The sequence below is a fragment of the Tasmannia lanceolata genome, unplaced genomic scaffold (genome assembly GCF_043159265.1).
Source record: "Tasmannia lanceolata isolate RefF3 unplaced genomic scaffold, GAP_Taslan_0.1 ptg000020l, whole genome shotgun sequence".
NCBI classification, from domain to species: domain Eukaryota; kingdom Viridiplantae; phylum Streptophyta; class Magnoliopsida; order Canellales; family Winteraceae; genus Tasmannia; species Tasmannia lanceolata.
Window position 1 is genome coordinate 3,787,943 of NW_027518697.1, and position 26,706 is coordinate 3,814,648.

A 26,706-nucleotide genomic window follows, 5' to 3' on the forward strand; every position below is an offset into this window, starting at 1 on the left:
AAATGCCTTCTGCGATGGTTCCTAGCAAATCCCTATATATATTTATGGTTTTAATTCTTTAACTGGTTATGAATACTAGTGAATTTTATTTGGCATGATGTTGAGTGTTTTGCTTCCTTGATCTAGTCTAACCAAAATGTAACAGTAGAATCTCCTCTACTTTTATCTTGCACAATTTGATTGGGTTGTTTCTCTGATTGTTCAATTTTCCAGCATTTCTTTCTTCTATTGATGGATTCATAGGAATCATATTGCATCTCATTTGCTCAAAACTACCTATGTTTTGATAGTCATGGAATTATGGTCTTTTGTCTATTGGATGAAATTTGTGATAAATGGATGGTAGGGTCTTTTATATTGATTTTTTTTCTTCTTCCGAGAGCATCTTTTACATTTGAAATCGCAGTCTGTAGGCAACTGTAGAAGTGATGAAACTTGCGAATGGCGATCTGCGGAGGCTGCTCTATATTGTATACGAGCTATAGCAAATTCTGTTTCTATCATTGAAGCTGAAGTAATGCCTCAGGTACGAGTGATTCTACTTCAAAATGATCTTATCTATGTATGCTTTCTTTTATTAATTCTGACAATGTTCTTTCATGTCCTAGCTAGTCTTAACCATAATGACAAATGTAGTATTTATATCAGTGGTTCAAAATTGTCCTTACCTATAGTAAACAAAGTAGTAAATATGGGGACTTTCAAAATTTGGAGAAAAGTGGGGTCCTTACATAATAAATGAATAAGTAAAAATAAGGAATGGAAAAAATTATCTGTAAAATAATATTTTAAGTTTATTATTAGTTTTATGCTAGAGGGCACAGCCATGTATTTATCGTTGATAAAACAGGCCACATCATGCACACTTATATGGTGATTGGCTCTGTTGATCTGGTGGGCCCCTTCCCCACTGTTTCCGCAGAGGTTGGGTGCGTTTTTGAATCGGCAATCGAAGCAGTATCGGAGTCCCCACCCAGATCAAGGGTGAGGCACGCCAACTCCCATCAATTACCTCGTTTTTGTACTGATGCTCTAGGGATTTTGTTTATAATTGGCTTATCCGCTTTGTTCTTAGGCAAAATCGGTCGCTGTACACTGAAAAAAAAAATGAAGTGAATTGGAATTGTAATCAGATACATCTGGAGTTTTTGAGCACCTCTAGTCCGTTGCATTGCTGGTTCCATTATGATTTTAGAAATCCTAATCCAAAAACATGTCTTTTTGATCATCATGATGTTCAATGACCTAGAATCATTAGGCCATGATTGGAGTGGAAGCAATTATCTGGGCCGGTGGTGGTCAAAGTAGTTGGGAAAAAAATAATGAATGTTTAATTAGCAACCTATGTTAGCAAAAGCATCGGCAAGATCGCGTCTTCTTGTCATTATTCTTTTTACTAGTTTAATGTTATCATCTTTTAAGTTTGTTGTCTTTATTTTATTCATCCAAGATTACTATTAAGGTAAATTTATTTGATGTTATTTTTTTAACTCCTAGTTCACTAACTTATTCTTGCAATTTTTTGATGTTTAGAATTTTTCTAATAATATTCAATGAATAAGGAATTTTTCTAAATAGGATTTTGAGATATTCGAATTTCTTCCCCCTTAAATCATTGTCTTTTAATTTCCATCTTTGTATATTCTTGTTCTCTTTCTTGTACTGGACCATCTCGGTTGAGATATTCACCCCTTTTTACCGGTTGTGGCTTCACAAGCGGTACAACAGGGTACCATCATTACTCTCTCTCTCTCTCTCTCTCTCTCTCTCTCTCTCTCTCTCACACACACACACACACACACACACACACACACAGCCTAGCCCCACTTCTAAGTACTCTTTCTTCTCTCCTCTCTCTTTGAGGGCAAACCCTCGGTGGGCCCAACAATAAATGGTGTAGATTGTTGGAGAAGGTGGATCCCATAAAAAGTTTTTTTTCTTTTTTTTTTAAATAAAAATACATGGGCCTACGAGTCAAACTGCACTTGTTTGGTTGTTACCCACAGATCCATTTGCTTCATCCATTCAACTCTTAAAAATGATACTTCGTCAGTGTTTGAAATATAAATATCTGTTTTCTTTAATATGGATAACTTTAGCTTGTGACATGATTTCATTAATTAAACGGTGATTACGCCCAGGTTTTTAAGGTAAACCGTAAACAGTAATTGATTCATTTCATGATGACGGCATGGAAATCAGAGTACAGGCTATGTGCAAGGTTTTAAATTTCGGTTTCGGTACCAATTTCGGGCCCCACCGAAAGCCGAAATTTCAGTTCGAAATTTCAGACCGAATTTCTGAAATTTTGGACCGAAATTTTGTAACAATTCTTCTTCTTGTTTTTTTTTTTTTTTTTTTAAATTTTAAAAAATGACATTTTCTCGAAAGGGCGAAATCTGAAATTTTGCCAAATTTCGGTTTCGGTCTCCACCGAAATCCAAAATTTCTGATTTCAGCCGAAATTTAAAACCATGGCTATGTGTAATTGTGACAAGGTATTGTAGCATGTTATTTTGGGAATTTCTGTCTAATAAGAGGCAATATCTTTTGTTGTCTGATATTTCTATCATTGTTAGGTTATGACAGCGCTTCCAAAACTTCCTCATCAACCTCAACTACTTCAGACAGGTGATATTTTCAGTGCTATATGTTATGCATATCACTATGAATGACCGTACTTCATTTTTATTTCAGAACTTTTAAACTTCAAAGATTATCATTTATAATGGCAAATTTGTTGTTTTTCGAACTGTTTTCAGCTTGCTTAACAATTGGAGCATATTCCAAATGGCTCAATGCTGCGCCAACTGAACTTTCCATGCTGCCTTTAGTGATCGATACTCTTACAAGAGGCATGAGCACATCTGAAGACTCTGCAGCTGCTGCAGCTCTTGCATTTAGGCATGTTTGTGATGGTACAGAATCTTCCTTAGCAAAGTTTAATTTGCATCACCATTCCACACTAAAAAAAATTAATTTGCATCTTGGTTACATATTTTGCTTTAAATGCTCTGAAGGATTCTATATCACGGAAATGGTTACTTCATGATTGGGAGACGATTGTTAAATTGAATGCTAAACCACATTAACTTTTTCTTCAGCATATCATAGTAAACAAGGCGATTGTGTACTTGAATGTTTTTAAATTTATGCTGACGAGATAATTAGGGTATGTTTATTTTTTGCTAGTGGAAGTGATCACATATAGAGGGCAAGCCTTGGCGCAACGGTAAGGTCGCTCCATTTGACCTGGTGGTCATGGGTTCGAGTCATGGAAACAGCCTCTCTGCAAAGCAGGATTAAGGCTGCGTACATCTAGCCCTCCCCAGACCCTGCAATGGCGAAAGCCTCGTGCATTGGGCCGCCCTTTTTTTAGTGATCACATATACGTAAAGCAGATGCATATGTTAGCAATTGTGTTTAAAACCATTTAGTTACGCTGAACTTTTTCTAGTTTTCTTTTTTTTTTGAAATGGAATTTTCTAGTTACCTTTACGTAAGAAAGTTTTAATTTCCAATGACTAGATTGCCGTAAAAAGCTCTGTGGATCATTGGATGGTCTTTTCCATATTTACCGTCTGGCGATCAGTGGGGATGGGAGCTATAAACTCCCTGCTGATGACTCATTACATTTGGTTGAAGCGTTGAGGTACTTGTTTTTCTATAACCCAAACATTCATCCTTCTGGAAAGTGCTTGAAAAATTCACCTTTTTTTTTCTTTAAAAAAAAAGAGTAATGGGTATTTGAGTAAATGATGTAATTTGTGGTTTGATAATTTTGTAGATATGATCTAAAAATCCTGCTTGTTGCAGTATGGTTATTACAGAACTTCCACCGGACCATGCCAAGAAGGCCCTGGAGATGTTATGCCTTCCTGTTGTAACTCCTCTACAGGTTATTAATTATTATCATTTTCATAAGATTTGATTATTATTGCTACTAGTGGTTAACAACAGAATTTTTCTTATCCTGGAATGCAGGAAATCATTAATCAAGGTTCAGGATCATTGCAGCAAGTAATTGCACGTCAGCTTACTATTCATATTGAACGACTTGCAAATATCTTTAGGTACCAAGCATCCACTTTAATAGATGTCAACCCTATTGTTTTTTTAAAGTAGTTCTCAGTTGTGTGGATGGAACCAATTTAGGTATGTAAATCACCCTGAAGCTGTGGCTGATGCAATTCAAAGGCTATGGCCGATTTTCAAAGCCATCTTTGATCAGTAAGGATTAGTAACAACTATGAAATCTTCTCTTTGTCGTATAGGATTTTCCATGTTCATATGAATGTCATAGGTTAGGAGATTTCTGATCTATCCTGAATGTGTTTTTTTAATGTTCGTGTAGTCGTGCTTGGGACATGCGAACCATGGAGGCTCTATGCCGTGCTTGCAAATATGCCGTGAGTATTCTAAACCATGCTATTCACTGAATTTGCTACAGCAATTCTAGGCATCCAATCATTTTATCCTGCACAGTGTTTCAGTCAATTGCCTTAACCGTTTACACTTTACATTCTCTGCAAATATATTATCCATTCATTCCAATATGGAAATTGAAAGATCTTAATTTTAAACAAATGGAGTGGGGCCACATTGTTTGGGTGATCCAAACCATTCATTTACTGGGCCCTGTAGTAAATAGGGTGTTCCCATAAAATCTTCTCCATAGGATGATCCTAACCCTAAGATTTAAAGAATTGTAGCAGAACCCAAATTTGTTTTGGGGTCCACTTGAGTTTTTATCTATATGCACGTCATTGAAGTTGTTGAAGTATAAAAGATAAACAACGCCCTTCTCCAATAGCTTTAGCTTTTGCAGAAGTTGGTAAGTTAACATGGTATCAAAGCCAAATGTCTCGAGTTCAAACCTCTCGGATATAAAAAATCCACATGCGATGGTAGGCCCGAAGTGAGACCACATGTGCCACGTGTTTGCCAGGTGGGCCACACGTGCGGGGGAGTGTTAAAGTATAAAAGATAAATAACGCCTTTCTCCAATAACTTAAGCTTTTGGAGAAGTTGGTAAGTTAACAGAAGTCAATAAAGCCTACAACTTGGTTGAATTTTCAGAGTACTCAATTAAGCTTTCCCAATTTTCAAAGATCAGGCAAACACGAGTCAAAATTCTTCTAGGTTTCAAGTTGTTAAACTAAATTATTTTGCCACAATGAAGCATCTGTTCAAGATTTCAGAGCCCATATGGTTGGAATATCTTGAATCTCAGTCTTATAAGCAGATTTTATATACAGTTTACGCACATCAATATTAAAGCTAATGTAAATCAATGCATTAAACATATGATGTGTAATAACTAATGCAGTTATCTGTGGACACAAACAGACATTGTGTGTGTAAATTAATATGTCAAACATATGCAGTGTAATAGCTAATGCAGTTATCTGTGGACACACAAGTGTAATAACTATTATACACCTCTATTATCTTTCCTTGATTATCACAATTTTTAATACGCCTCTATTCTTTTTTCTTATCTTTCCCCAGCTATCATGATTTCCAATGAATTGGACGAACTAATGATCTAGATTGAGGGGTTGGTACAAAAACAATGAGACATAAATATCACGTTGGTTACATACATGCATTCATTTTTAAATGTGTATATCTGGTATATATTAATACCAAATGCATATAGAGTAGCTCTTGCTACTCTATCCCAATATCGAGGATTATGTTCCCATTCCTCTTTTGCTCCTGCCCCAGTTGTGAAGGTTTTGTAATAGATGATTTGCGTTCATACACCAAAATCTTTGTGCTTGTAATGTTGCTTAATTTTTTTAGAAGTGGCTTTTGGTAATTTTAATTAAGAGGGATTTGCTAAGGACCATCACCGAAGTCATTTCGCGGGCCAGCTGTTGCATGAGAGAGCAGCCACCTCAGATGAATTAAATAAATAAGACATAATCTGTTGAAAAGTGAGCCTATGTGGCTGCTCTCTCATGCAACAGCCGGACGGCGAAATGCCTTCTCCGATGGTCCCTAGCAAATCCCTAATTAAGAAGCTGATCTGCATTTTATTCTGGTTGTCTGCCAAATCATTAGATCAAGACTGCATTTTCATGGTTACAGATTTGCGCTTTTTGATATGGTCATTTCCAATAGGACATGTGATTAATTTTATCTTTCAAATCTGACACCTACCTAGTTTTACTAGCTCAGAAGCATATTCCTATAATTCCCAAAGGGAACAGGAATCATAATTTGTTGGATGTATGCCGATTTCTTGTCTGCGACCTTAGAATCACTTTCATTAAAAAAATTTACTGTCTTTAAGGTGAGAACCTCTGGAAAATTCATGGGAATCACGATCGGAGTGATGCTAGAGGAGATCCAAGGCTTATATCAACAACACCATCAGCCATGTTTTCTTTATCTTTCTAGTGAAGTCATAAAGGTTCACTTCTTTCAGATTGAAAATCTTAGGAAGTTGTTTTTATTGTTTCTCTTGAATAATTTATGGCTATCTTTAACTAGCAGATATTTGGGTCTGACCCATCTTGTGCAATCTACCTCAGAAGTTTAATTGAGTCACTCTTTAGTCATACGACACATCTTCTGAAGACAATTCAGGTATTTCGACGGCTTTCATCATTGAGTTATGGTTCAAGGAACAAAAGGATATATCACCTTTTATTATTTTTTTTGGGAACTAGAGGATATATCACCTTTTAATGCTCAAGTGGATATTGATTCTAGTTGAATCTATTTTATTGTAGGAATTTACTGCTAGACCAGATATCGCAGATGACTGTTTTTTGCTGGCATCGAGGTGTATTCGTTATTGTCCTCATATATTTGTTCCCTCCTCTATTTTCCCGTCATTAGTTGATTGTTCAATGATTGGGATTACTATACAACACAGGTACTGCCTCTTGTCCTTTTTCTTTTCACCCTAAATTTTTTTTTTTTTGAAATAAAGAGATTTATGAAAATGAAGTGATCAAGTTTCTTAAGGAACAAAATTACAAATTAGGTATGTAATTCCAAAACTTCATACTAATACTCCATGGTTTGTGAGTTTCCTTTTCTATCCTTGTTCCAGATATATTTAACCAGAACTGAATACAATCTACTTAATGTCCCAGACTCTAGGAACATTCTATCAAGAGTGGGAGAGTCCCTTATAACCATCTCATACTGATTTTGAAATTACCCTTATCCAGACTTAGGGTAACCAACCTCCTCAAAAGTAATCCCATTCTGCAGCTTCACCACCACCATCATCATCAGTGGAAGTCCCCGTGGTCAACCTCAAGGAGGAGCCCTCCAAATATCTCAGTTTGACAACGGGAGAGTAACTCCAGCATAAACCCATCCAATAATTTGAAAGACTGGATAAGAAAACCTTAGTAAACCATGACTGGAATAGGGTCACTCTGAAACTTAAAGGGCGACTCATACCATGATATACATATATGTCTGTAGTTGTCAACCCGTGACTAGACTCGTGACTCGATTTCTTAATTTTATGACTCGTGACTCAACTCGACTCGACTCGTGACGCGTAAGAGTTTTTGAAAAGAGTAGAAATGTAGTTGAAAAAAATATCATTATATCTCAAATGATGAAACATGTAAAAAAAACATAACCCAATTGCACATAGATAAAGCACTAAGCCAAAAATATCTATCTATCCATAAGCACATAACTTTCCAAATGTCATTCACCTTTTCCAGAAAAAGTTTTCCATGGAAAGTATTTTCCCCTGCATCATGTATTGATCTTTTGATGGGGTGGGGTGGAGCCCATATTCTATACCCAAGAATAGCATGGGTAGAGTCCACTATTTTACCCTTGATCCGATGAGCCCACCAACTCTATCCTAACCCATGCATACACCGTAGGACCGACTTTTTTTTTTTGAATGGTTTGGACTAATTATTTAACACCTCATGCTATGATGGGGTGGGGCCCAATATTTAATGAGCATGCTTAGGATTCGTGGGGCCCACTGTCTCTACCCAAACCAATGCAGAAAGTGGGGCCCACCATTTTACCCCTAATGTTATTGACAAGGTGTTGTCCACCGTCCCTACCCAAACCTATGCATTTGACTGGAGCCCGCCATTTTACATCTCATGTTTATTTGGCGTGGGGCCCACCATTTTACTAGTAAATAACTACATGATTGTAACTTGCATGAACAAAAATAATTAAGTTTTACTACTTCCAAGTTTTCAACCATCAAAGCAAGAAAGCCCAGGCCCAATGAATCGATTCGACTCGTAAGAGTCATATATTTTTTACTCGACTCGGAGCGACTCGTAAGAGTCACCAGATGGCTTGTAAGAGTTTTCGACAGAGGCGACTCGCATGGGCGAGTCGACTCGAAATCCCGGCAACTCGAGTCGACTCGAGAGTTGACTCGTACGACTTGTAAGAGTTTGACAACTATACAGATATGAACCTAGAGATATGGAAACGGATGCGGAGGTCTCAAATCATGAAATATGACAGCACATTTATAAATAAAAAAATGTAGAAGCTTAACTTAATATAAGTAGAAAAGGAATTTATAATATTTTGGCTTGCATTAGCAAGACACATACTCAGAATACTCAGAATTTAAATTGCAACATGTACAACAGTAGCATGTACAACACCAATAAACAAGAGTGATGTTAATTAATTCAATGAGATTACCATACTGATTCGAGACTGATGATTAATTCAACCAACAGAATTATACATGAAATATCTGGTGCTAATATCGGTATAGTGTCAAACATGATAAATTGGCTCTATATGAGTATCTGGGCGTGTTAGCAGCAACTCCGTTAAAATTTTTGGCTTTCCTGTGTGCTAGATGACCCACATGATTCCTGTTAAAAGTATACATGCGCCCCCTAAAGCTTTACTTTTTAACTTATGTTAGGTCCTGCATGTTCAAAATTTTAGACAAGGAATAACCAAATTGCCAAAAAACGTTAAATAATATTATAGAGTAAATGTCTTACTGTATGAGCTCAAGGATGGTAAATAAAAGCACGAAGAGAAATTTCATTGTTTCCATCACAATATATGAAGTATACCATACTAAGTTGGCGTAAGTATTATTCTTAAATAACTGACCACTGTTGAGAATTTTGTCTACCTTGGGCTATCCTTTTGAATAAGGTTCCATCCTCCAAATATCATTAAATTAAAGAAGATGGAATAATGGACTCAAAAGAGCAAAAAAATAATTTGATAAGGAAAAAATATAGGCTGTTTATTGTTTTTTATTTTCCATGAGTTTCTCTGCAAATTATGATTTTTGTTATCGGCTATCCTATATATGGACATAATAGTATGCAGAGAAATTGGACATAGTCGCTTTAGTAATCATTCCAGAAAAATCCCAGAAAGTTGAGGAAGAGGAATATAAATAGCTATAAGGCTATCAACATGATTAAATGCTAAGAAATATGCAACTTTTAATATGTTAAATATACAAATCACAAATTACTATGTTGTTAAGCATTAGACTTATTAAAAATCAAAACAATGAAGCTTTTAAAAATCATCTACTTTCAGAGACTTTCTGTATTAGGAACTAGTTCCATAAGCAAATGATCTGGCAAACCAATGGATTCGAGACATATGAACCTGGTTGACTGACTATATCACCAACTGTGAACTGTGAAATAAATCAAAGCTGAAGCATACTGCAAATCAGGCAACTATGTCGTAAATAAATCTTTTTTTTTGTTACTTGTTACATAAATTCGTATTGCTTACTTATTAGGCAGCATATATCTGCTAGTAACTTTCTTGCAATATCTCCTTGTTCGTGCAGAGAAGCCTGCAATTCTATATTGACATTTTTATCTGATATCCTCGATCTTGCGAACTCTCATGCGGGTGAGCAGTATCGATCTATCATTGATAGTGTGGTTCTTCCTCGAGGTGCAAGTCTCACTAGAATTTTGATAGCCTCATTAACAGGGGCTCTCCCAAGTTCTCGATTAGAAGAGGTAAAATTTCACTTATTTCATGACGTTTTGGAAAAGATTAATACACCACATTTCTCAATTCATGCATTCATCATCAAATGGGGCCCGCATAGGCAGTTTCCCTTGTTAAAAAACTAGGCACTACACTTGCTACAGTCTGACCATTTGCTCATCATAAACTGTAAAACTGATCATTTTCATGTGCAATATACCAGACCACTCCTGCTTGCCTTACAAAAAAAATCTCGTGCTTGCCTGTATTGAAATATGGCCTTGTCCTTCTCCTCAGGTATCATACGTGCTACGGGCACTAACAGGCGCATATGGCATCAAGGTGTTGGACTGGGCAAAGGGAAGTGTCTCATTAATCCCATCAACTGCTTTGACAGAGGTTGAGCGTTTGAGCTTTCTTAATGCATTGAACGAGGCGGCATTGGGCTCTAGTATTTCTGCCCTCACGGCTCCCATTGAAGAGCTTTCAGATGTTTGTCGTCGTAACAGAACAGTCCAAGAAATAGTTCAGGGAGCTTTGAGACCTCTTGATTTGAATTATACGGCTGTATCATCCTAAAAGCTCTTGAGAGATATCATGAGGAACTTCTTTTTCTTGGGACTTCACCCGTGAGTGTGTATTATCATGTTAGTCAGGATAGACCGAGTGATGGCTTCATATTTTTATATACGAGGTGATCTCTTTGAGAAGAAAAAAACCCATAATCTCCCCCCAATTTATAAAGAGGGAAGGGAATGAATAGAGGCATTGTACATTTGGATTAAGCTACCGGGATTCGTCCAGGGTGACCTTAATCAATCGATGTTACAGTAAGGAGGAAGAGATTCCAAAGAATTTACATTTTCAGTGTGAGATCAGCACTGTGGATAGAAGATTCCAGCTTCTCAATTCCATCTTGTGGGTTCAAAGGTCCAAGTGTTCGATCTCTTTGTTTCATGAGGCTATTTATTATTCATTGATGCAGAACAAAACCTTGTTTATTTGGATGTGCTCTTTTCTTTTCTCCCCTTTTGTAACTTTCTGTTAAAATTATTTAGTTCTAGTTGCCTTGAACCTTGTTATTATGCAGTGTTAACGTGTGCTTATTGTTTGAGCAGGAGAATTGGCAATGGATTTTGGAAATGTTAGTACAACCTTGATGACTTGTGGGACCTCCTCGTTTTGTGGTTTGCCTGCCCATATTTTGATAATGACACTACTCAGTGTAAAACAAAGTAGTGCCATTATCAAAATATGGCAGTGCGGATATCAGTTCCAAAAATATTTGTTTGTCTGGTTGCAAACAATTGATCTAAGGCCCTGTTTATATTGCAGGAATTTTCTGTTGAAGTTTGGAAAAGAAAACTTCCATACCTGGGTTTCCATTGTTTGATTGCAAATGAAAAATGTAATTTGAACTACAAAAGTTAAAGTATTATTTAGAGGGACCTTAAGTTTATAATTATCTCTCTCTAAACAAGTTATAGCAATATCATTTCCCTCTAAACGAGGAAAAATGCCTCGGGAAAGATTTTTCCACGAGAAATATTTTTTCCTGCAATCTAATCAGGGCCTAGATGAAGAGTTATGATTGATCTGTGATGCCAAAAAAAATAGTGGGGCCCACATAATTGGGTGGTCTAAACCATTTATTTGTTGGGGTCTGACTTATGTAGGTTTTGCCCCAAATATCTTCTACATTGGATGATTTTAACCCTTCGATCTGTGGATGTTTTATATACTGGCCGTGCCTATGTTTTAGGGCGTAACAAATGAATGATTTAGATGACCCAATTATGGCCTATTTCAGTCTCTTGCTGAGCCGATTCATACTGGTGCTGGTTTGGGCCCAAAATTTTTTAAGAATGAATGAAAAGATTTTTTATAGAACCTCCGGATTCTGAAAATCTAGCATGGTCTGTCTCAGCCCTTTTCCTTTACCTGTTAAAACGTGGTAGTGCCAACATCAGTAGTAGCCTTTATATTAGATGACTTAAGTACAATTCAGGTTTACTTTTTCAATGATCCCAATCATTTTATATGCAAGTCCTATGGGTCATACACCAAAGTTCTCACCCATGGGCCATAAGACAATCTCCTTGATTTGCCTGGGTCTTCTTGATAAATGTGGATTGTTGTTTTATTTATATATATTTTTTCTGTCTAAAGGCAAAATCTTGGAGGATTTTTTTCCATGAAAAATGAATTTTCTAGTGTTTGGTAAACTCATTTTCTACCGTCACCGTAGGGTAGCGCCTATCATTTTTTGTTGCAGTTGTGGGTAAATTGCTAGATAAATATAAAAACGTGGTGGTGATTGGGCTCTTTCCTAACTGCCACTTTTTTGGGACTGACAAGCATGATTAGATTCATCAAATATCATCGGTGACCACAGGTCTAGCCAATTGTCACTGAGAGAACCTCGATCAAAGATGATCTACCCTCTTTGATCCATGAAATCCTCATTTGGTTTTGCCAATAAAAGCTGTGTTTGGCAACCATTATTTAAAGGGATTCTTCTGCATTCTTAGGTGTGGAGAATGAGAAAACTCTAGGGGTGCAACTTGGGTCGGGTCGGGTTGAGGTTTTGCTAAAAAAAATGAATGGGAATTAACAAATATGCTATTGCTTTGCTAGCAGTAATCGTATTAGCAGGGCTATGTGGACAGTTCCAACTCTAGTGAGTCTTGATATTGTTTTCCTAACATGTTTGGTTAGAAGGGAAAAAAAATTTCTTGCAAAACTGGAAAATTTCCTAACATATTAACCTCTCATTTCCTGTAAAACTTTTTCATCAAACACCTGAAGAAAGAAGGGAAAAATGCAATACACTTCCTCAACTTTCTGACATTTTCAACGATAACCCGGCAAATTCATCAATGACACCCATTAGTTTTTGATAATGCTTATTATGTGACAGGGTGGATGGGAATGAAAAAACTGTTAGAGGTGCTTTGATGAATTTTGAACAATAGGGTGAAAAGTCAGGAAGTCTACTTCATGCTAACGACGGTAAAAACTAAAAAGTCTAAGAGTGAGACTTTGAAGGATTAGTTTGTATTTTTCCCAGGAAAGAAAAAAGATACCATGCTATGGATAAAATTCAAACAAAATTTTTCATATCACTGGTTGCTTAATCATTCAGAGAGAGAGAGTGAGAGAGAGACAGAGACAGAGACAGAGAGAGAGGGAGAGAGATGAATTGGTGCATCCCACGAATCACCCGTTCTACCTTTTCACTTTCTTTTCTCAGATTCACACGCCCAAAACCACCTTTCTCCAATCAGCTTAATAGGCCCACTTCATACCCTTGTCTCTTCTCACAATCATCTCCCCCTCTTTCTTCATCCATTTCATCAAAACTCCAAATTCCCCTCTTTCTAAGGCCTCCAACAAGCTCTACTACTTTAGAAAACCTCCAAAAATGGCAAGACTGGGCTAAAAATCTTGCCCTCTCAGTGGGCTCCAAGTTCTTAGCCTATGATAACGGCCCTGACACTGAACTTTTATGCAGAGAGATCAAATGGATGTTGGAAGATGTTGTTGAGGACTTTTCAGTAATTTCCCAATTGGGTTCAGCTCAAAATGAAAGTATGGTAAGACTAAGGGCTGATTTAGAGGAACTTTATAGTTTATGGGAGGAGAGGATTGAAAAGAGAAGGCCTTTTCAGTATATTGTGGGTTGTGAGCATTGGAGGGATTTGGTTTTGAGTGTTCAAGAAGGGGTTTTGATCCCTAGACCTGAGACTGAACAGATTGTGGATATGGTGAGGGATGTGGTTATGAAGGAGAGGTTGATGGGAGAGGGTTTATGGGCCGATTTGGGGACTGGGAGCGGGGCAATTGGGATAGGGATTGGGAGGATTTTGGGGGGTGGAGGGAGGGTTATTGGGACTGATTTGAGCCCGGTAGCGGTATCTGTGGCTGAATTTAATGTTCAGAGGTATGGTTTGCAGGTTAGTGTATTTTGTTGTATATTGTGATTATGATTTGAATTTGATATTTCTACAAGACAAAGGGTGTTTTTTCTATTTGGGTTTTGTTCTACAGGGTAAAGGGTGCTTTTTTCATTTGGGTTTTTGTCTCAATGTGTACTTTGGCTTGCAGGCTAGTGAATTTTGCGGTTAGGCTTTGAATTTGATATTTTTACAAGTCAAATGGTGCTTTTTTTCATTTGGGTTTTCTCTCAATGTGTACTTTGGCTTGCAGGCTAGAGATTTGAGTGCATACTTTCTTGTTTTGCTTTGTTGATTTTAACATACAAAGATTACATTTTGTTCGTTGTTAGAAGGGATTTGTATGTGACTGAGTAGACTGGTTTGCTTATTGTGATTTTGAGTTTGTTTTTTTTGTGTTTTGATTTGTTGTTTCTACCTTGGGAAGATTACCTTTGCTTTTCTTTTCTATTCTTGAAGAATTGGATTTTGTGTGAACTTGAAGGATTATTTTGTTTTTCATGTCAATGTTTTTGGGTTCTTTATTTTTTTCTGATATTTTGCTTATACAATACCCTTCCTCAGTGAACTTTACAATTCCATGATTGCATTTATTTTTGGTTCCTGGCAAAATTCAGTTTTAATCTGAGAGGAAAGCTTGTTTTTCATGTTAGTGGTTATGGCTTTTGTTCATTGTTTGATTTTTTCCTGACTTAAAGTCGGGTTTGTACCAGTGAGTATATTTGTTTGCTGGTTAGATTTCTTGTTTAATTTTGTGGTTTTTGTGGCATATAAAATTTTATGCACGGTGCGTTGCTTTTTACCCTTTCTTTGTTATTTTCCCAAGGTCTGGTTTATGTCTTGTTGCCACAGGAGTAAAGTTTGTGTTCAAGAGATTTGAGTTTTTTCTGTTCCAGTTAAAGTCTCTTTTCTTTATCACCTACTAATTGAGAAACATGCTAGGTTACTCAACTCAACTCAACTCAACAATGCCTTTGTCCCAAACTAGTTGGGGTCGGCTAAATGAATCCTTGAGAAAAAATTCATGAAGAAGGTAAAAAGAATCTACCTGGCTCTAATCCTGGTTCTAGTTGGGTTCTTCTACGTGGATCATTTTCTTCCATTCTATCCTATCCTATCCTATCCGAGGTCATGTTCTCTGTTATGTTCCTAGCTATCAAGTCTTTCCTCACTGTTTCTACCCAAGTTGTTTTCAGTCTGCCCCTACCACTTTTTACTCCATCAATTTGGCACGAGTTGCCTCTTCTCGCAGGAGCATCCAAAGGCCTACGTTGGATATGTCCAAACCATCTTAAGCGGTGCTCTCTCATCTTCTCCTCAATTGGTGCCACTCCTACCATTTTACGAATGTCTTTATTTTTAATTCTATCTAACCTAGTGTGGCCGCACATGCATCTAAGCATTTGCATCTCCGCTGCACTCATTTAATGCATATGCTGCTTCCTAGTGGCCCAACATTCTAAGTCGTACAACATGGTTGGCCTCACAACTGTCTTATAAAGCTTTCCCTTCAACTTGGTAGGGATTTTACGGTCGCACAAAACTCCTGAGGCAAGCTTCCACTTCAACCAACCTGCTCTTATTCTATGGTTAACATCATCTTCAATCTCTCCTTCCTTATGTGAAATTGAACCAAGATAGAGAAAGATGTCCCTCTTAGGTACTTCCTGTCCAGTCATATTTACTACATCCTCGTCCTGCGTCCTTACATTACTAAAGTTGCATTCCATATATGCTGTCTTAGTCCTACTCAGTCTAAAACCTTTAGATTCCAACATGCTAGGTTACAAGGGGAAAAAATCAGTGTCTGCTCATGGTGAAATGAGAGATAAAGAGAGTGACAAATAGGAAGTCTTTTGAACTTTAAAAAAAGAAAAAGGAAATCATTTGAGTAGAAATTAGTTCGAATGAATCGTATGATTATTTATCTTTTGTACTGAGTCACAATTATTTGCCGTGATTTTAAGTAACCATTTCAAAATTCAATCTGGTTTTCCTTTTAGTCCAGTTCGCTGATTTAGGGATTCAGTGGAACAAAATTGAAATGTTTATTCCATTTGGTATATCATTCAAAAGAAATGCTGATAATTTGCTTCAAATAATAATTAAACATCTCAGGTTGAGAAGACTAAACCCTTGATTGTCCTGGTCAGAAATGCTTGGGCCCGTGAGTAAGCCATATACCTATACAACAGTCATGCCGCACAACCAACAAATTGATTGGTTGAGTATAACCTTTCCTCTGTGTTGTTGATTATACAACCAGGAGGTAGATCATACTATCAGTATTTCCTTGTGCATATCATCCTTATCAACCCCATTGCTTGAACGTTGAATTGTTGATCAGAAATGAGTAACAGTGTTACTCCTTACACACAAGCTTGTTCTTCATATAGGTAGAATATCTTGTGAACTCTGGCACATGCACGCAAGGTTTTAAATCTCGGTTTCGAAACGTTTCACCGAAATTTCCGAAATTTCGGGTGAAATTTTGTACTTCACCGAAACGTTTCACCGAAATTTCCGAAATTTCACCGAGATTTCCGAAATTTCACCGAAATTTTACCGAAACGAAACGTTTAGGCCGAAATTTCCGAAACGTTTCGGCGAAATTTGGTACTTTTCCGAATCACTGTGAATTTCGTTTCGTTTTCCACCGAAACCGAAATATTTCGGCCGAAACGAAACGTTTCGGCCGAAATTTAAAACCATGCATGCACGTTGTTGGATTTGTGATATAAAATCACTTGGGAATTAATTCTTTAAGAAGGGGCATTCTTGGAATGTGGTTTATAAGTCCACTAAAGAGGGTTTTATCTTTAGAAGGGGCATTCTTGGAATGTGGTTGATTTGTGTGCAACAATCTTGTTTGATTTTCATAAAAAATGGAGCATCCATGGTATATAGTCGGGTTGCGGCCATACGGGAACTATAGCAATGCACTAAAACCCTCAAAACCCTGGTAATTATCAAAAAGTGATGAAGATCTATTTGACACTTAAAAACTCCAACTTTATAAATTAGAGATGCTCTTATCTCTTAGTATCTTGTTTCCTTTGATTATTTCACTAGCATTCCATGATGCTCCAGCTTTACATGTTTATGTTTAGGATAAAATCGAGATAAGGGAAGGATCTTGGTTCGAGCCTCTGCGTGATGTTAAAGGCAAGCTTGCAGGTCTTGTTAGTAATCCACCATATATACCAAGTAATCAAATCCCTGGATTGCAAGCAGAAGTTGGTAGACATGAACCAAAAATCGCACTAGATGGAGGTGAGGATGGCTTAGACGACCTTCTCCATCTCAGTGAAGCATCTGCTTCAGCATTGAGACCTGGTGGGTTCTTTGCTTTTGAGGTAATCCATCTCCATTTCCATTTCCATTTCCATTTCTTATCCTTGAAATGACGACTATGCGTGATATTTTGAACTATACAAAGCACCAAGATCTTTCTCTAATATTCTTTTTGCAATGCGATGAAATTTCTATTCCTGCATCTTCTCATTGCGTTATATATGTTTAATTTTTCCATCTCAAATTTACCCAATCAGCTAAAATATAGGGCAATTAGGTGCATGTTTGGAGCATGGACCTGTATATAATGTTAGACTAATTCATCAGTTGCATGCACCATGTCCTGTGAGCTTTTGCACTTGAATCCAATGTTTGAAAACTCGAACTTGGACGAGAACTCGACCAAGGTAAAAGGGAGTTAGACTCAAATGAGTCGATGATTGACATGGTCAATTTTTTTATTGACTTGGGCGTGTGAAAGGAGTTTTAAATCCAAGAGCTTCTATGAGGACAGCTAATGTATCAATCTTAGGAGCACCCCTTTCTACCATGCATGGGAATGTGTTTGGTGATTGGAGCTGTACACCTATCGGGCCACACCCGACTGCACAGTGGGCCCATCTCGCCTCGAACATAGACCCCGTCTGCTATAAATCATCAAGAATATTTACACTACATCCTAAACCTGAAAAATTATGGCTATATTGATCAAGGGTTGGATCATCTGTTCAAAATGGGAATGCGCATTCCGACCCCATGTTGGATCGCTGTCCTTAACGTCTTCCTCATTTATATATAGAATGTAAGCTTGTGCTTCACATTTAGCAGGTACAGAACCATTGATCTAACAATTGAGACCATTAATTTGGTAAGGTATTTGAGCAATCACCCATCCGTATTGGGCCCCGATGGATGACTGGTCAAATGGAAACTGGGTTGGACACCAACTTTGGTAATCAGAGGACTAACATCCTTTTCCCCTTTCAGTAAAATCTAATTCCTAAATGCATTTGGTCTAGAAAAAAGTCTATGAGCTAACTTTTTTTAATAAATTCATGAACTATATATAAATATACTACATAAATAATACCAAAAAGAAGAAAAGAGAGGAAAAATTGGATATATTTGACTATTTGTCGGAGAGAACATATTAGCATGTTGTTGTTTCATGATTTCTTCACCATCTGTTATATATTACTACATTTATTTTTGTTTTCTGAGCATGATGGATAAATAATTATTGTTTGTTTTTGTTATTGTTGCAGACGAATGGTGATGAGCAATCTGAATTTATTGCAGATATTATGAACAGCAATTCAAAAAACAACTTTCGTGATGTAAAAATATTTTCTGACTTTGCCGGAATCCAACGTTTTGTTACTGGATTCCGTCGTTAAAAGTTCCTTTTTGGCTAGGAAGAGGTGTAAATATCATGCAGGGACCTGGCAGAGTTGCGATGGATACACAAGATTTTACACAGACAAGAAATCTATGGTTCTGTTAAGAAATTCTCCGGATTTTTAATATCATCCTGAGTTTAAATTTTATGGGTAATGGTGAATTTGTAGAAATTTATATAATTTTGTGGAATTGACATGTTCACTCTCCTATTTTGAAATGACATTCTTATCTCTGTTTCTCATTTTTCTGATTGGATCTTGATTTTTTTTTCGGAAGCATGTAAAGGACAATTAGAAAATGCAAAGAAAAAAAGGAGTGACATTAGTAATGAGCCTACTAATAATGCATAAAATCCTCATCAAATTTGCACTACTAATATTTTCTTTGTCAAGAACCAGGGATTTGAGGTTCCACTGTGATTACAGTTAGAAGAGTTGACAGGGGCTCTCTACTTGCACTTGAATGCTAAAAATAGTAAAAGAGGTAAAGAGAAGAAGGGGTAGAATTTTCTATTATGGCCTCTTCTAATCTTATTAAAAGGACTATAAAACAAAGTTTTGCCCTAATGTCAGTGTGTTCTAAACTTTGTAAAATTTTGTTTTACCGGCGTTCCAACTGAATTTGTTTTCCAAAAGCGCACTACTTTACGGCCTCTTTTCATCTTTGATCTTTGCTCTTCATTGTTGATGACTTGCTCTCCTTTGAAGGGCTATCTTTACACGCTCAAAGTACTAAGGCCCTGTTTGTTTTGGATTTTGAGAAGCAATTGTTAGTCCCAAACTGATTATTGGACTCAAAATTAAACGTAAATTTGAGACCAATAATCAGTTTTGGGCTAACACCCGGTTCTTAAATTCCAAAAAATTGAGTCCAATAATCAATTTTGGTTTCAAAATCGATTCTCAGAATATAAAACAAACAGGGCTTTAGAATAAAATATGGACTTAAAAGCTTGGTAACTGGTGTAAGTAGTCCGTAGGGAGGATGATTTTACATAGAACTTACCTGGTAGAATAGTGGTAAGTAGCGTTATATTTCCCAATGTAGAGAGAGAGAGTCCAGGGGTTTCCATGCTATATTGGTAGACCTGGTAAACGGGCGGGCCGGGCCGGTTTTGACCCGGCCTGTACGGGTCCGGGTCAAATGGGCCGGGTCAAAATGACCCGGAAAATTTTACGAGTCACTAAGCTTGAGCTTGGACCCGCGGGTCACCTGAATATTTGACATATTTTTTAAGATTTTTTTTATTTGTAGAGGGATTTGCTGGCCACCTTCACCAACCATTTATGTTAACTGTTTGAGAGATTTGTCTTATTGTCGCATGGTTCAAACTGCAAAGATTCGGCAGAAGTACGATTTGTGAAAAGGTGGCTAGTAATAAATAATAGTAATAAATAATTACCCAAAAATGGACTAAAGTAAAAAAATTAAGGGGAAACAATTGAAAAGATGTTCTAAAATATGACAATTACAGAAAAAAATTACAAAGAAAAACCAAAAGTTATGACAATGAAGGAAAAACATACATAGAAAAAGTAACTGATTGGTGACCCGGACCGTAATTTACAGGCGGGCCGGGTGGACCCGCGCGGTCACTTTTTACCCGGGTCTATATATTGGCAACCAAACAATGGACCCACAATATGTCTATTTCCCACACATTTAGAGTCGGACCCGAAGGATCCATCGATCGGATCGTCTAGGTCCATTGAGAGGCCTACACAGGAGAGTTGGTGGAGGGAGTTGGACAGTTCGTACTAGAAAATAAGAAAGTCCAGCAAAACATTGCCAACCCTTTTCAGGTGAAGGCATTAGTAATATTACATAAAGTCAGTGATAGTTTTGTAAATTCAAAGAGATTAAATAAAATTAGAACAACTAAGCCAGTACTAATAGTAATTGGAAGGTAATCTGGCCTTTGGTGCTCACGAAAGTCAGTGGTCTTTTCGTAAAGTCAAGCAAATTAAATAAATTAGAAGTAGAACAACAACTAAGCCAGTACTAATTGGAAGGTAAATCTGGCCTTTGGTGGTCCCCAAAGCCAGTGGTATTTTCGTAAATTCAAACAAATTAAATATAAATTAGAAGTAGAACAACAACAACAACAACAACAAAGCCTGTACTAATTGGAAGGGATCACACGCATTTGCTTCTCCCTTCTGCATGTGATTTGCCTAACCCTATAAAAAACCCTAGATTTTTATTTTCTCTCTCTCTCTCTCTCTCCGAGAATCTAGCTTTCTTGATTCAAATCTGTTGATTTCTTCGGCTTGATCATGGCGCATTTGTCAGTAATTCAGGTTAGTCAATCCATATTTCGTTGGATTCTCTGCTCTTTCTTGGATTTTTTGGTCTCCATTTTTAGGTTTGATAGAAAATTTATGTTTCGTAAGATTCATTTGTTATGATGATGATGATGATGATGATGATCATGATAGTTTTGCTTTGGATTTCACTGATTTCGATTTTTTTCATTGTTCCTTCTATCATGCGCTCGATTTCAGCATCTTTTGAAGGAATTTTGTTTTTTATTCTGATTTATTTGTCTTTTTAAAAAATTATTTTAATGCGGAAAGGAATAACTTTCAGGTTTTGATATGTTTTCTCAGTTCATTTTTTTCTTGAATTTTCTGATTTTTCTTGTTTAGAAGTTTCAGTTCACGATTATGTTCCTTTAAATGTGTTATATATATATATATATATATATGATGATGAACGTGCTTCGTATTTCTCCTATTTTGATTTGTCCATCGTTTCCCCAATAAAAGAGCAGTAGTTTTAGAATTACTTTTCAGATTTTTTTTCCTTTTTGTTTTAATCTTTTGAAGTGATTCTTTCTTGAATTGATTCTAATGGAGAAGTGATTTGCTTGCAGTCTACTTTATCTGTGCCATTAGGCACCGATACATTTCAAAGGAGATATGGATTTAAGGTATTTATTTGCTGCTAAAGAACTTTGATTCTGGGCTCCATTACATATTTGATGATATTAGGTTTTTAATGTGTAGTTCTTTTTTCTGTCCTTTACTTTTCTACTTCATATATGTTTTTTTTTTTTTTGATGTGCAAAGATTATAAAATTGCTAGTTGGTGTTCTGCTCTGTGTTTACGTTGAACGCGCTGATTATATTATGCTTATATTCAATCGCTGGTACAGGTAGTGGTTGCTTTTAGTTTATTACCTGTCTGCTAAACATGTGAAATGCAGGGTAATAAGAAATGTGAGAGTTGGGTGAAAAAAAATGGAAACATATTCATGAAAAAATGCAAATAGTTTAAATATTGACATAAAAAGAAGTACCATGTTCTTGTTTCTTGACGACTGTTCTTTTTAATAAGTTTCTCTCTTCTTTTTATAATTCAAAGAAAATAAGGTTCTTTTCTTATTTCAAAAAAAGAAAGAAAAAAGAAATGAAACTTTTCCCTTTTGGCAAGTTTTTCTTTCTTTGATGGTTGGATGGAGAGAGGCGGAAGATATAAAATAAGGAAAGGGATGTGGGAAGATATAAAAAATTACATGGAAGTAATCATCAAAATTTTGGGGTTGAATCATCGAATAGAAGAAAAGTGGAAAATATAATTGGTAAGGTATCTTTTGGATCTGTCATCATGTCAGTACTCAAGCCTTCTTATGCACACTTAAACAATGCAATTTGAGGTGGTTTGTGGTAGTATGCAATTTGAGGTGGTTTGTGGTTGTTGTATTTAATTAGATAATAGACCTGAATGTAAGATTTAGAAATGTAAGTTTGAGGTAAACACGGATACCATGTTAATATTTTTTCAGATTTTTTTTCTTTTTTAATTTTCTTTTCTTTTCAGATTTCTTTGTCAGTTGGCTAGAGATTTTTATTTGTAAATTGGCAAGAATAAAAGATAAGTAGATTACATGGTTAAGTGAAGAGATTGAAATTTAGAATTATTAAAAGTTAACTGTGTGAAGTTTTGAACATATTCATCATTAGAGTAGTAGAAAATAAAGCTGTCAAGGGGTCTTTTGAAACTGCCATTTTTTTTTTAGTATAGAATCTATAGATAACTTTCATCTTCACATTTAGTTAGTACAATTTAGTTGATTTGCAGCCTGCACAGATGTTACTAGTTACTGCAGACTTCAAACATTCCCAGGGTTTGCTGGAAACACTGATGTTTTCTTTTTCTTATTGAAAATTTTAAACTGATTTACTGATTTATTTATATACCTAGATAGATGCAAACAAATCTTGGATATCTTTGCAAATAAATTGGGTGATATGAATCTGTGATCTCAGAAGGCTACTCATTGTTGAGCTGTGGCAGGGGAAAGAACATGGTTGTTGTCCTTCAACATGGAAACATGTCATCTGAAAATGGATACACCTCCCATGTAAATCCCTAAATTGTCACCGTATGACACTTCTCTTTGGGATTTTGGTTTATAGTTGCAATGGATTCTTTGCTTCTTAACACTACCTTTTTTTGTGGCTTTCCAGGGGTTGTGCATAGACCCTCTTGACATATTAGAACTTATTTCCAAAAAATTTGATGAATGATCAATGGCATACTCAACTAAAACAATGGTTATGACTGAATCATTTGCTACCCTAAACTTAGCTACACTTTAACATTGGATGCAGAATCCTATGGTGCTTGCTAGATTTTAGTCATTACAGTCATTACATTGAAGCTACCTTTCATCTTCATGATTTTATGAACAAGTAATTGCAAGTTGATTGTCATTGAGACGAATAGCTGATATTGGAGCAGCCTTTTACCTATATTAGTTCTTGAAAGCGTCTGTATGGACCTGGTGGTTGTGGCTTGTTTTTTATAGCATTTTTGCGATTGAACTTCAATTGTTTACATTTATATTCATGATTTTATCTACTAATTTGACTTGCGATTTCTTTTAAAACTTTTGTATATGCTCCTTCTGAGTTACTAGTCACCTTATATCAGTTTCTCTCTGAGAAGCATATGTTAGATTCTTTCCAAGCACAGGCTCTTGGCTTTTACATTGTAATTTAATTTATTAATAATTTTTTCATCTCTTTGTAAAAAATATACTTTCAGAAGTTTCTATTGAATTCTCAAGTGTACATTTTTCTATTCTATTGCAGACACACAATCTAAGGTTCCAAGATAAATCATGGACACAGATCCCATATGTGGATTTGAAAACCAAGAATGCACCGTCAAGACAGTGTTACAGAGTATCCATGTCTGTACAACAAGCCAGCAGAACCAAAGTCACAGTTTTGCCTCTAGAACTTGAGAATGCCAATCAACCTCCTCTCAATTTATACAAGCCCAAGGAACCTTACACGGCAAAAATTGTTTCTGTCGAGAGGATTGTTGGCCCAAAAGCTCCTGGTGAGACATGCCATATTGTTATTGACCATGGTGGGAATGTTCCCTACTGGGAAGGACAGAGCTATGGTGTAATTCCTCCTGTAAGTTATTTTTGTCACTGTACGTTCTTTTGTGAAAATCTTGCCACACCACATAATCAGTTATTATTTAGTGGAGCAATGATAGAATGAAGGGCGCCCTTGCAAAAACCAGCTTCAAGGGCGGCCCCATTGGTCAATTTCAGCAAAAGTGAAAACAATTCCACTTTTTATGGCGCTATCCACTTTTTTCGGCACCATCGTAAACACACTTTGCTGAAATTGACCAATGAGGGCGCCCTTGAAGCTGGTTTTTGCAAGGGTGCCCTTCATTCTATCATTCCTCTATTTAGTGATATATATAAATATATGTATGTGTGTGTGTATGTAATATATATTTATATGTATATTATATATGTATGTATGTGTATATAGGGAGTTGGTATTTACGCCTATAAAATTTGGCATTTCACACATTGTCGGATTGTCATGTTTGAATTACTTTTCTTAGTTATAGGACTGACCGACACGAGTGTCTTCCTAAAATTAAGGGTGTTTATAGTCTATACCAGCCCTCTATGTACATATATGCATAAGTATCTAGCCTTTTATTTATGTGTATAGTCTGTGTGTGTACTCTCAAGTTTATTGCGTATTGCCAATTGAACTAAGTTATTATGCAAGACATATGCCAAATGCACACGATATTAAAAAAATGCATATGTTGGACACACATTGACACATGATGATGAAACCTTAGTTTATCTTTTTTGGAATTATTATTATTTTTTCTTCCTAATAACAATTTCATTCTCTATTCAAGCTTTCTTATTTTATTTGAGTTCATGCAGGGTGAAAATCCTAAGAAACCAGGGACTCCCCACAATGTTCGTCTTTACTCAATTGCATCGACAAGATATGGAGACTCATTTGATGGAAAGACGGCTAGTTTATGTGTTCGACGTGCTGTTTATTATGATCCAGAGACAGGAAAAGAGGATCCCTCAAAGAATGGTATCTGCAGCAATTTTCTTTGCAACTCAAAGCCTGGAGACAAAGTCCAGATCACAGGTACATGACTAGTGTCTAGAAGGATAATAAGAACAGACAACCCACTGTTGGATTCTTATGAATGACGAAAGGAATATTTATTTTGTTATTGTTTTTCCTTATGTACAAAAACTTGCTGATCAGCTAGGAGCTCAGCTGACTCAGCTGGCTAATAATAAAATACCAATATCCGATCCTTCACTTTTTGGTGATGGTCGGGACTTGGGAGTATTTTTTTCAAACTGTAGAAGTTGAGATTTGAGGATTGGTGCAAGCGGGCTCATCTATGATAATAAAATAACAATTCCAAACTCCAATTTTGTAAAAAATTCGCTCTTAAATGATCAAGTGGGCTAACCTTTAATAAAATCAGTAAGTTCATTGATTCAGCCCAGTCAAACTTGGAATTTGGAATTTTGGATGGCCAATTTCCTAGTTGAGCCTGTTAATTTGAAGATTGAATTTTGTAATTGTTCGAATGTTATGTTTTATGTTTCACTATAACTTGAATTTTGTAATGGTATTGAGTATGCAATGTTATCTTTTATGTTTCACTATAGCTCGAACCACTGGTTGAAGTACTTAAGACTCACCTATTGGGCTACAAACTCACAATGGTTAAGGCAGACCATTTTGTTTATTACAAATAAGCTCTAAAATTATGTAATTTAAACTGCACATTGATTTATTTTTCTTTTTGTTTAGAGCACAAAATTATTCGTTGGCTCATTAGTTCATAATTTCCTTTTTTAGTTTGATAGAATAAGCTTTGGAACCACTATTCATTAAAAAAAAAAAAAAAGCTTTGGAACCAGTGAAATTTTTTTGTTCATTCCTGCTCATTAGACTAGTTTAAACTTCACATTAATTTATTTTTCTTCCTCCAGTGAGCTTATTTTGCACTTCTAATCGCTGGTCCAGAGTCTACTTCTTGCCACTTCCAGTAATTGAGTTTCTCTACATTGATGCAGGTCCCTCTGGCAAGGTGATGCTGTTGCCAGAGGACAACCCTAATGCCACCCACATCATGATTGCCACTGGAACTGGTGTGGCCCCATTCCGAGGCTACCTCCGCCGCATGTTTATGGAATCTGTCCCCACGTTCAAGTTTGGTGGTCTCGCATGGCTCTTCCTCGGGGTAGCAAACACTGATAGCCTCCTCTATGACGATGAATTCACCAAATACCTTCAGGACTACCCTGATAGTTTCCGATATGACCGGGCACTTAGCAGGGAACAGAAGAGCAAGAATGGGGGGAAGATGTATGTTCAGGACAAGATAGAGGAATACAGTGATGAGATCTTTAAGCTCTTGGATGAAGGCGCACACATTTACTTTTGTGGATTAAAAGGGATGATGCCAGGGATTCAAGAGACACTGAAGAGAGTTGCTGAGCAGCGAGGGGAGAGCTGGGAGGAAAAACACTCACAGCTTAAGAAGAACAAGCAGTGGCATGTTGAGGTCTATTGATATTTGATATTGGTTGATGGGTGCCAGTTCAATGAAATGGTAATTTCTTTGTTCACTTATTATGGCATTTGATCTATTTATCAGCAATTCATGTATGTAAGCTTTACTAGCTGTTCCTCTTTATCTGTACTCTGTTATTAAAGTGTAAGTTTTTGAGAAAAAAGAGTGTTTGCATGTGATTTTCTTGATGACAGGAAACTCTTTGTGTTGA

The 26,706-nt window shown here is 36.5% G+C and overlaps 3 protein-coding genes across 6 annotated transcripts in view; all 3 read left to right on the plus strand.

Annotated features, from left to right (window-relative positions):
• Positions 1-11,071, plus strand: part of MOS14 (ARM repeat superfamily protein) — a 36,088-nt gene extending 25,017 nt beyond the window's left edge. For all 3 annotated transcript variants that reach the window (XM_077363407.1, XM_077363408.1, XM_077363409.1), the window contains 13 exons: positions 407-526; positions 2,580-2,631; positions 2,763-2,918; positions 3,529-3,652; positions 3,817-3,898; positions 3,985-4,073; positions 4,156-4,230; positions 4,355-4,409; positions 6,302-6,421; positions 6,505-6,597; positions 6,744-6,889; positions 9,806-9,983; positions 10,252-11,071. In XM_077363407.1, coding sequence (XP_077219522.1) covers positions 407-526; positions 2,580-2,631; positions 2,763-2,918; positions 3,529-3,652; positions 3,817-3,898; positions 3,985-4,073; positions 4,156-4,230; positions 4,355-4,409; positions 6,302-6,421; positions 6,505-6,597; positions 6,744-6,889; positions 9,806-9,983; positions 10,252-10,533 — 1,572 coding nt within the window. In that variant the 3' untranslated portion in view covers positions 10,534-11,071. The remainder of the gene's footprint in view (positions 1-406; positions 527-2,579; positions 2,632-2,762; positions 2,919-3,528; positions 3,653-3,816; positions 3,899-3,984; positions 4,074-4,155; positions 4,231-4,354; positions 4,410-6,301; positions 6,422-6,504; positions 6,598-6,743; positions 6,890-9,805; positions 9,984-10,251) is intronic.
• Positions 11,072-13,052: 1,981 nt separating this feature from the next.
• LOC143855008 (RNA methyltransferase family protein) lies at positions 13,053-18,846 on the plus strand. Of its 2 annotated transcripts, none has more exons than XM_077365166.1 (3): positions 13,053-13,910; positions 17,021-17,246; positions 18,470-18,846. In XM_077365166.1, exons 1-3 carry the CDS (start codon positions 13,152-13,154, stop codon positions 18,478-18,480), a joined length of 996 nt encoding a protein of 331 aa, XP_077221281.1. In that variant the 5' UTR covers positions 13,053-13,151; the 3' UTR covers positions 18,481-18,846. The 2 variants fall into 2 exon arrangements, with proteins under 2 accessions (XP_077221281.1, XP_077221280.1); XM_077365165.1 differs by having other exon boundaries at positions 13,054-13,910; positions 17,021-17,266.
• Positions 18,847-20,712: 1,866 nt separating this feature from the next.
• Positions 20,713-26,669, plus strand: LOC143854989 (ferredoxin--NADP reductase, root isozyme, chloroplastic-like). Its single transcript, XM_077365141.1, has 5 exons — positions 20,713-20,905; positions 21,481-21,537; positions 23,705-24,037; positions 24,826-25,045; positions 25,996-26,669. The coding sequence occupies exons 1-5, from the start codon at positions 20,882-20,884 to the stop codon at positions 26,493-26,495; spliced, it is 1,134 nt and encodes a 377-aa protein (XP_077221256.1). The 5' UTR covers positions 20,713-20,881; the 3' UTR covers positions 26,496-26,669.
• The last annotated feature ends 37 nt before the right edge of the window (positions 26,670-26,706 follow it).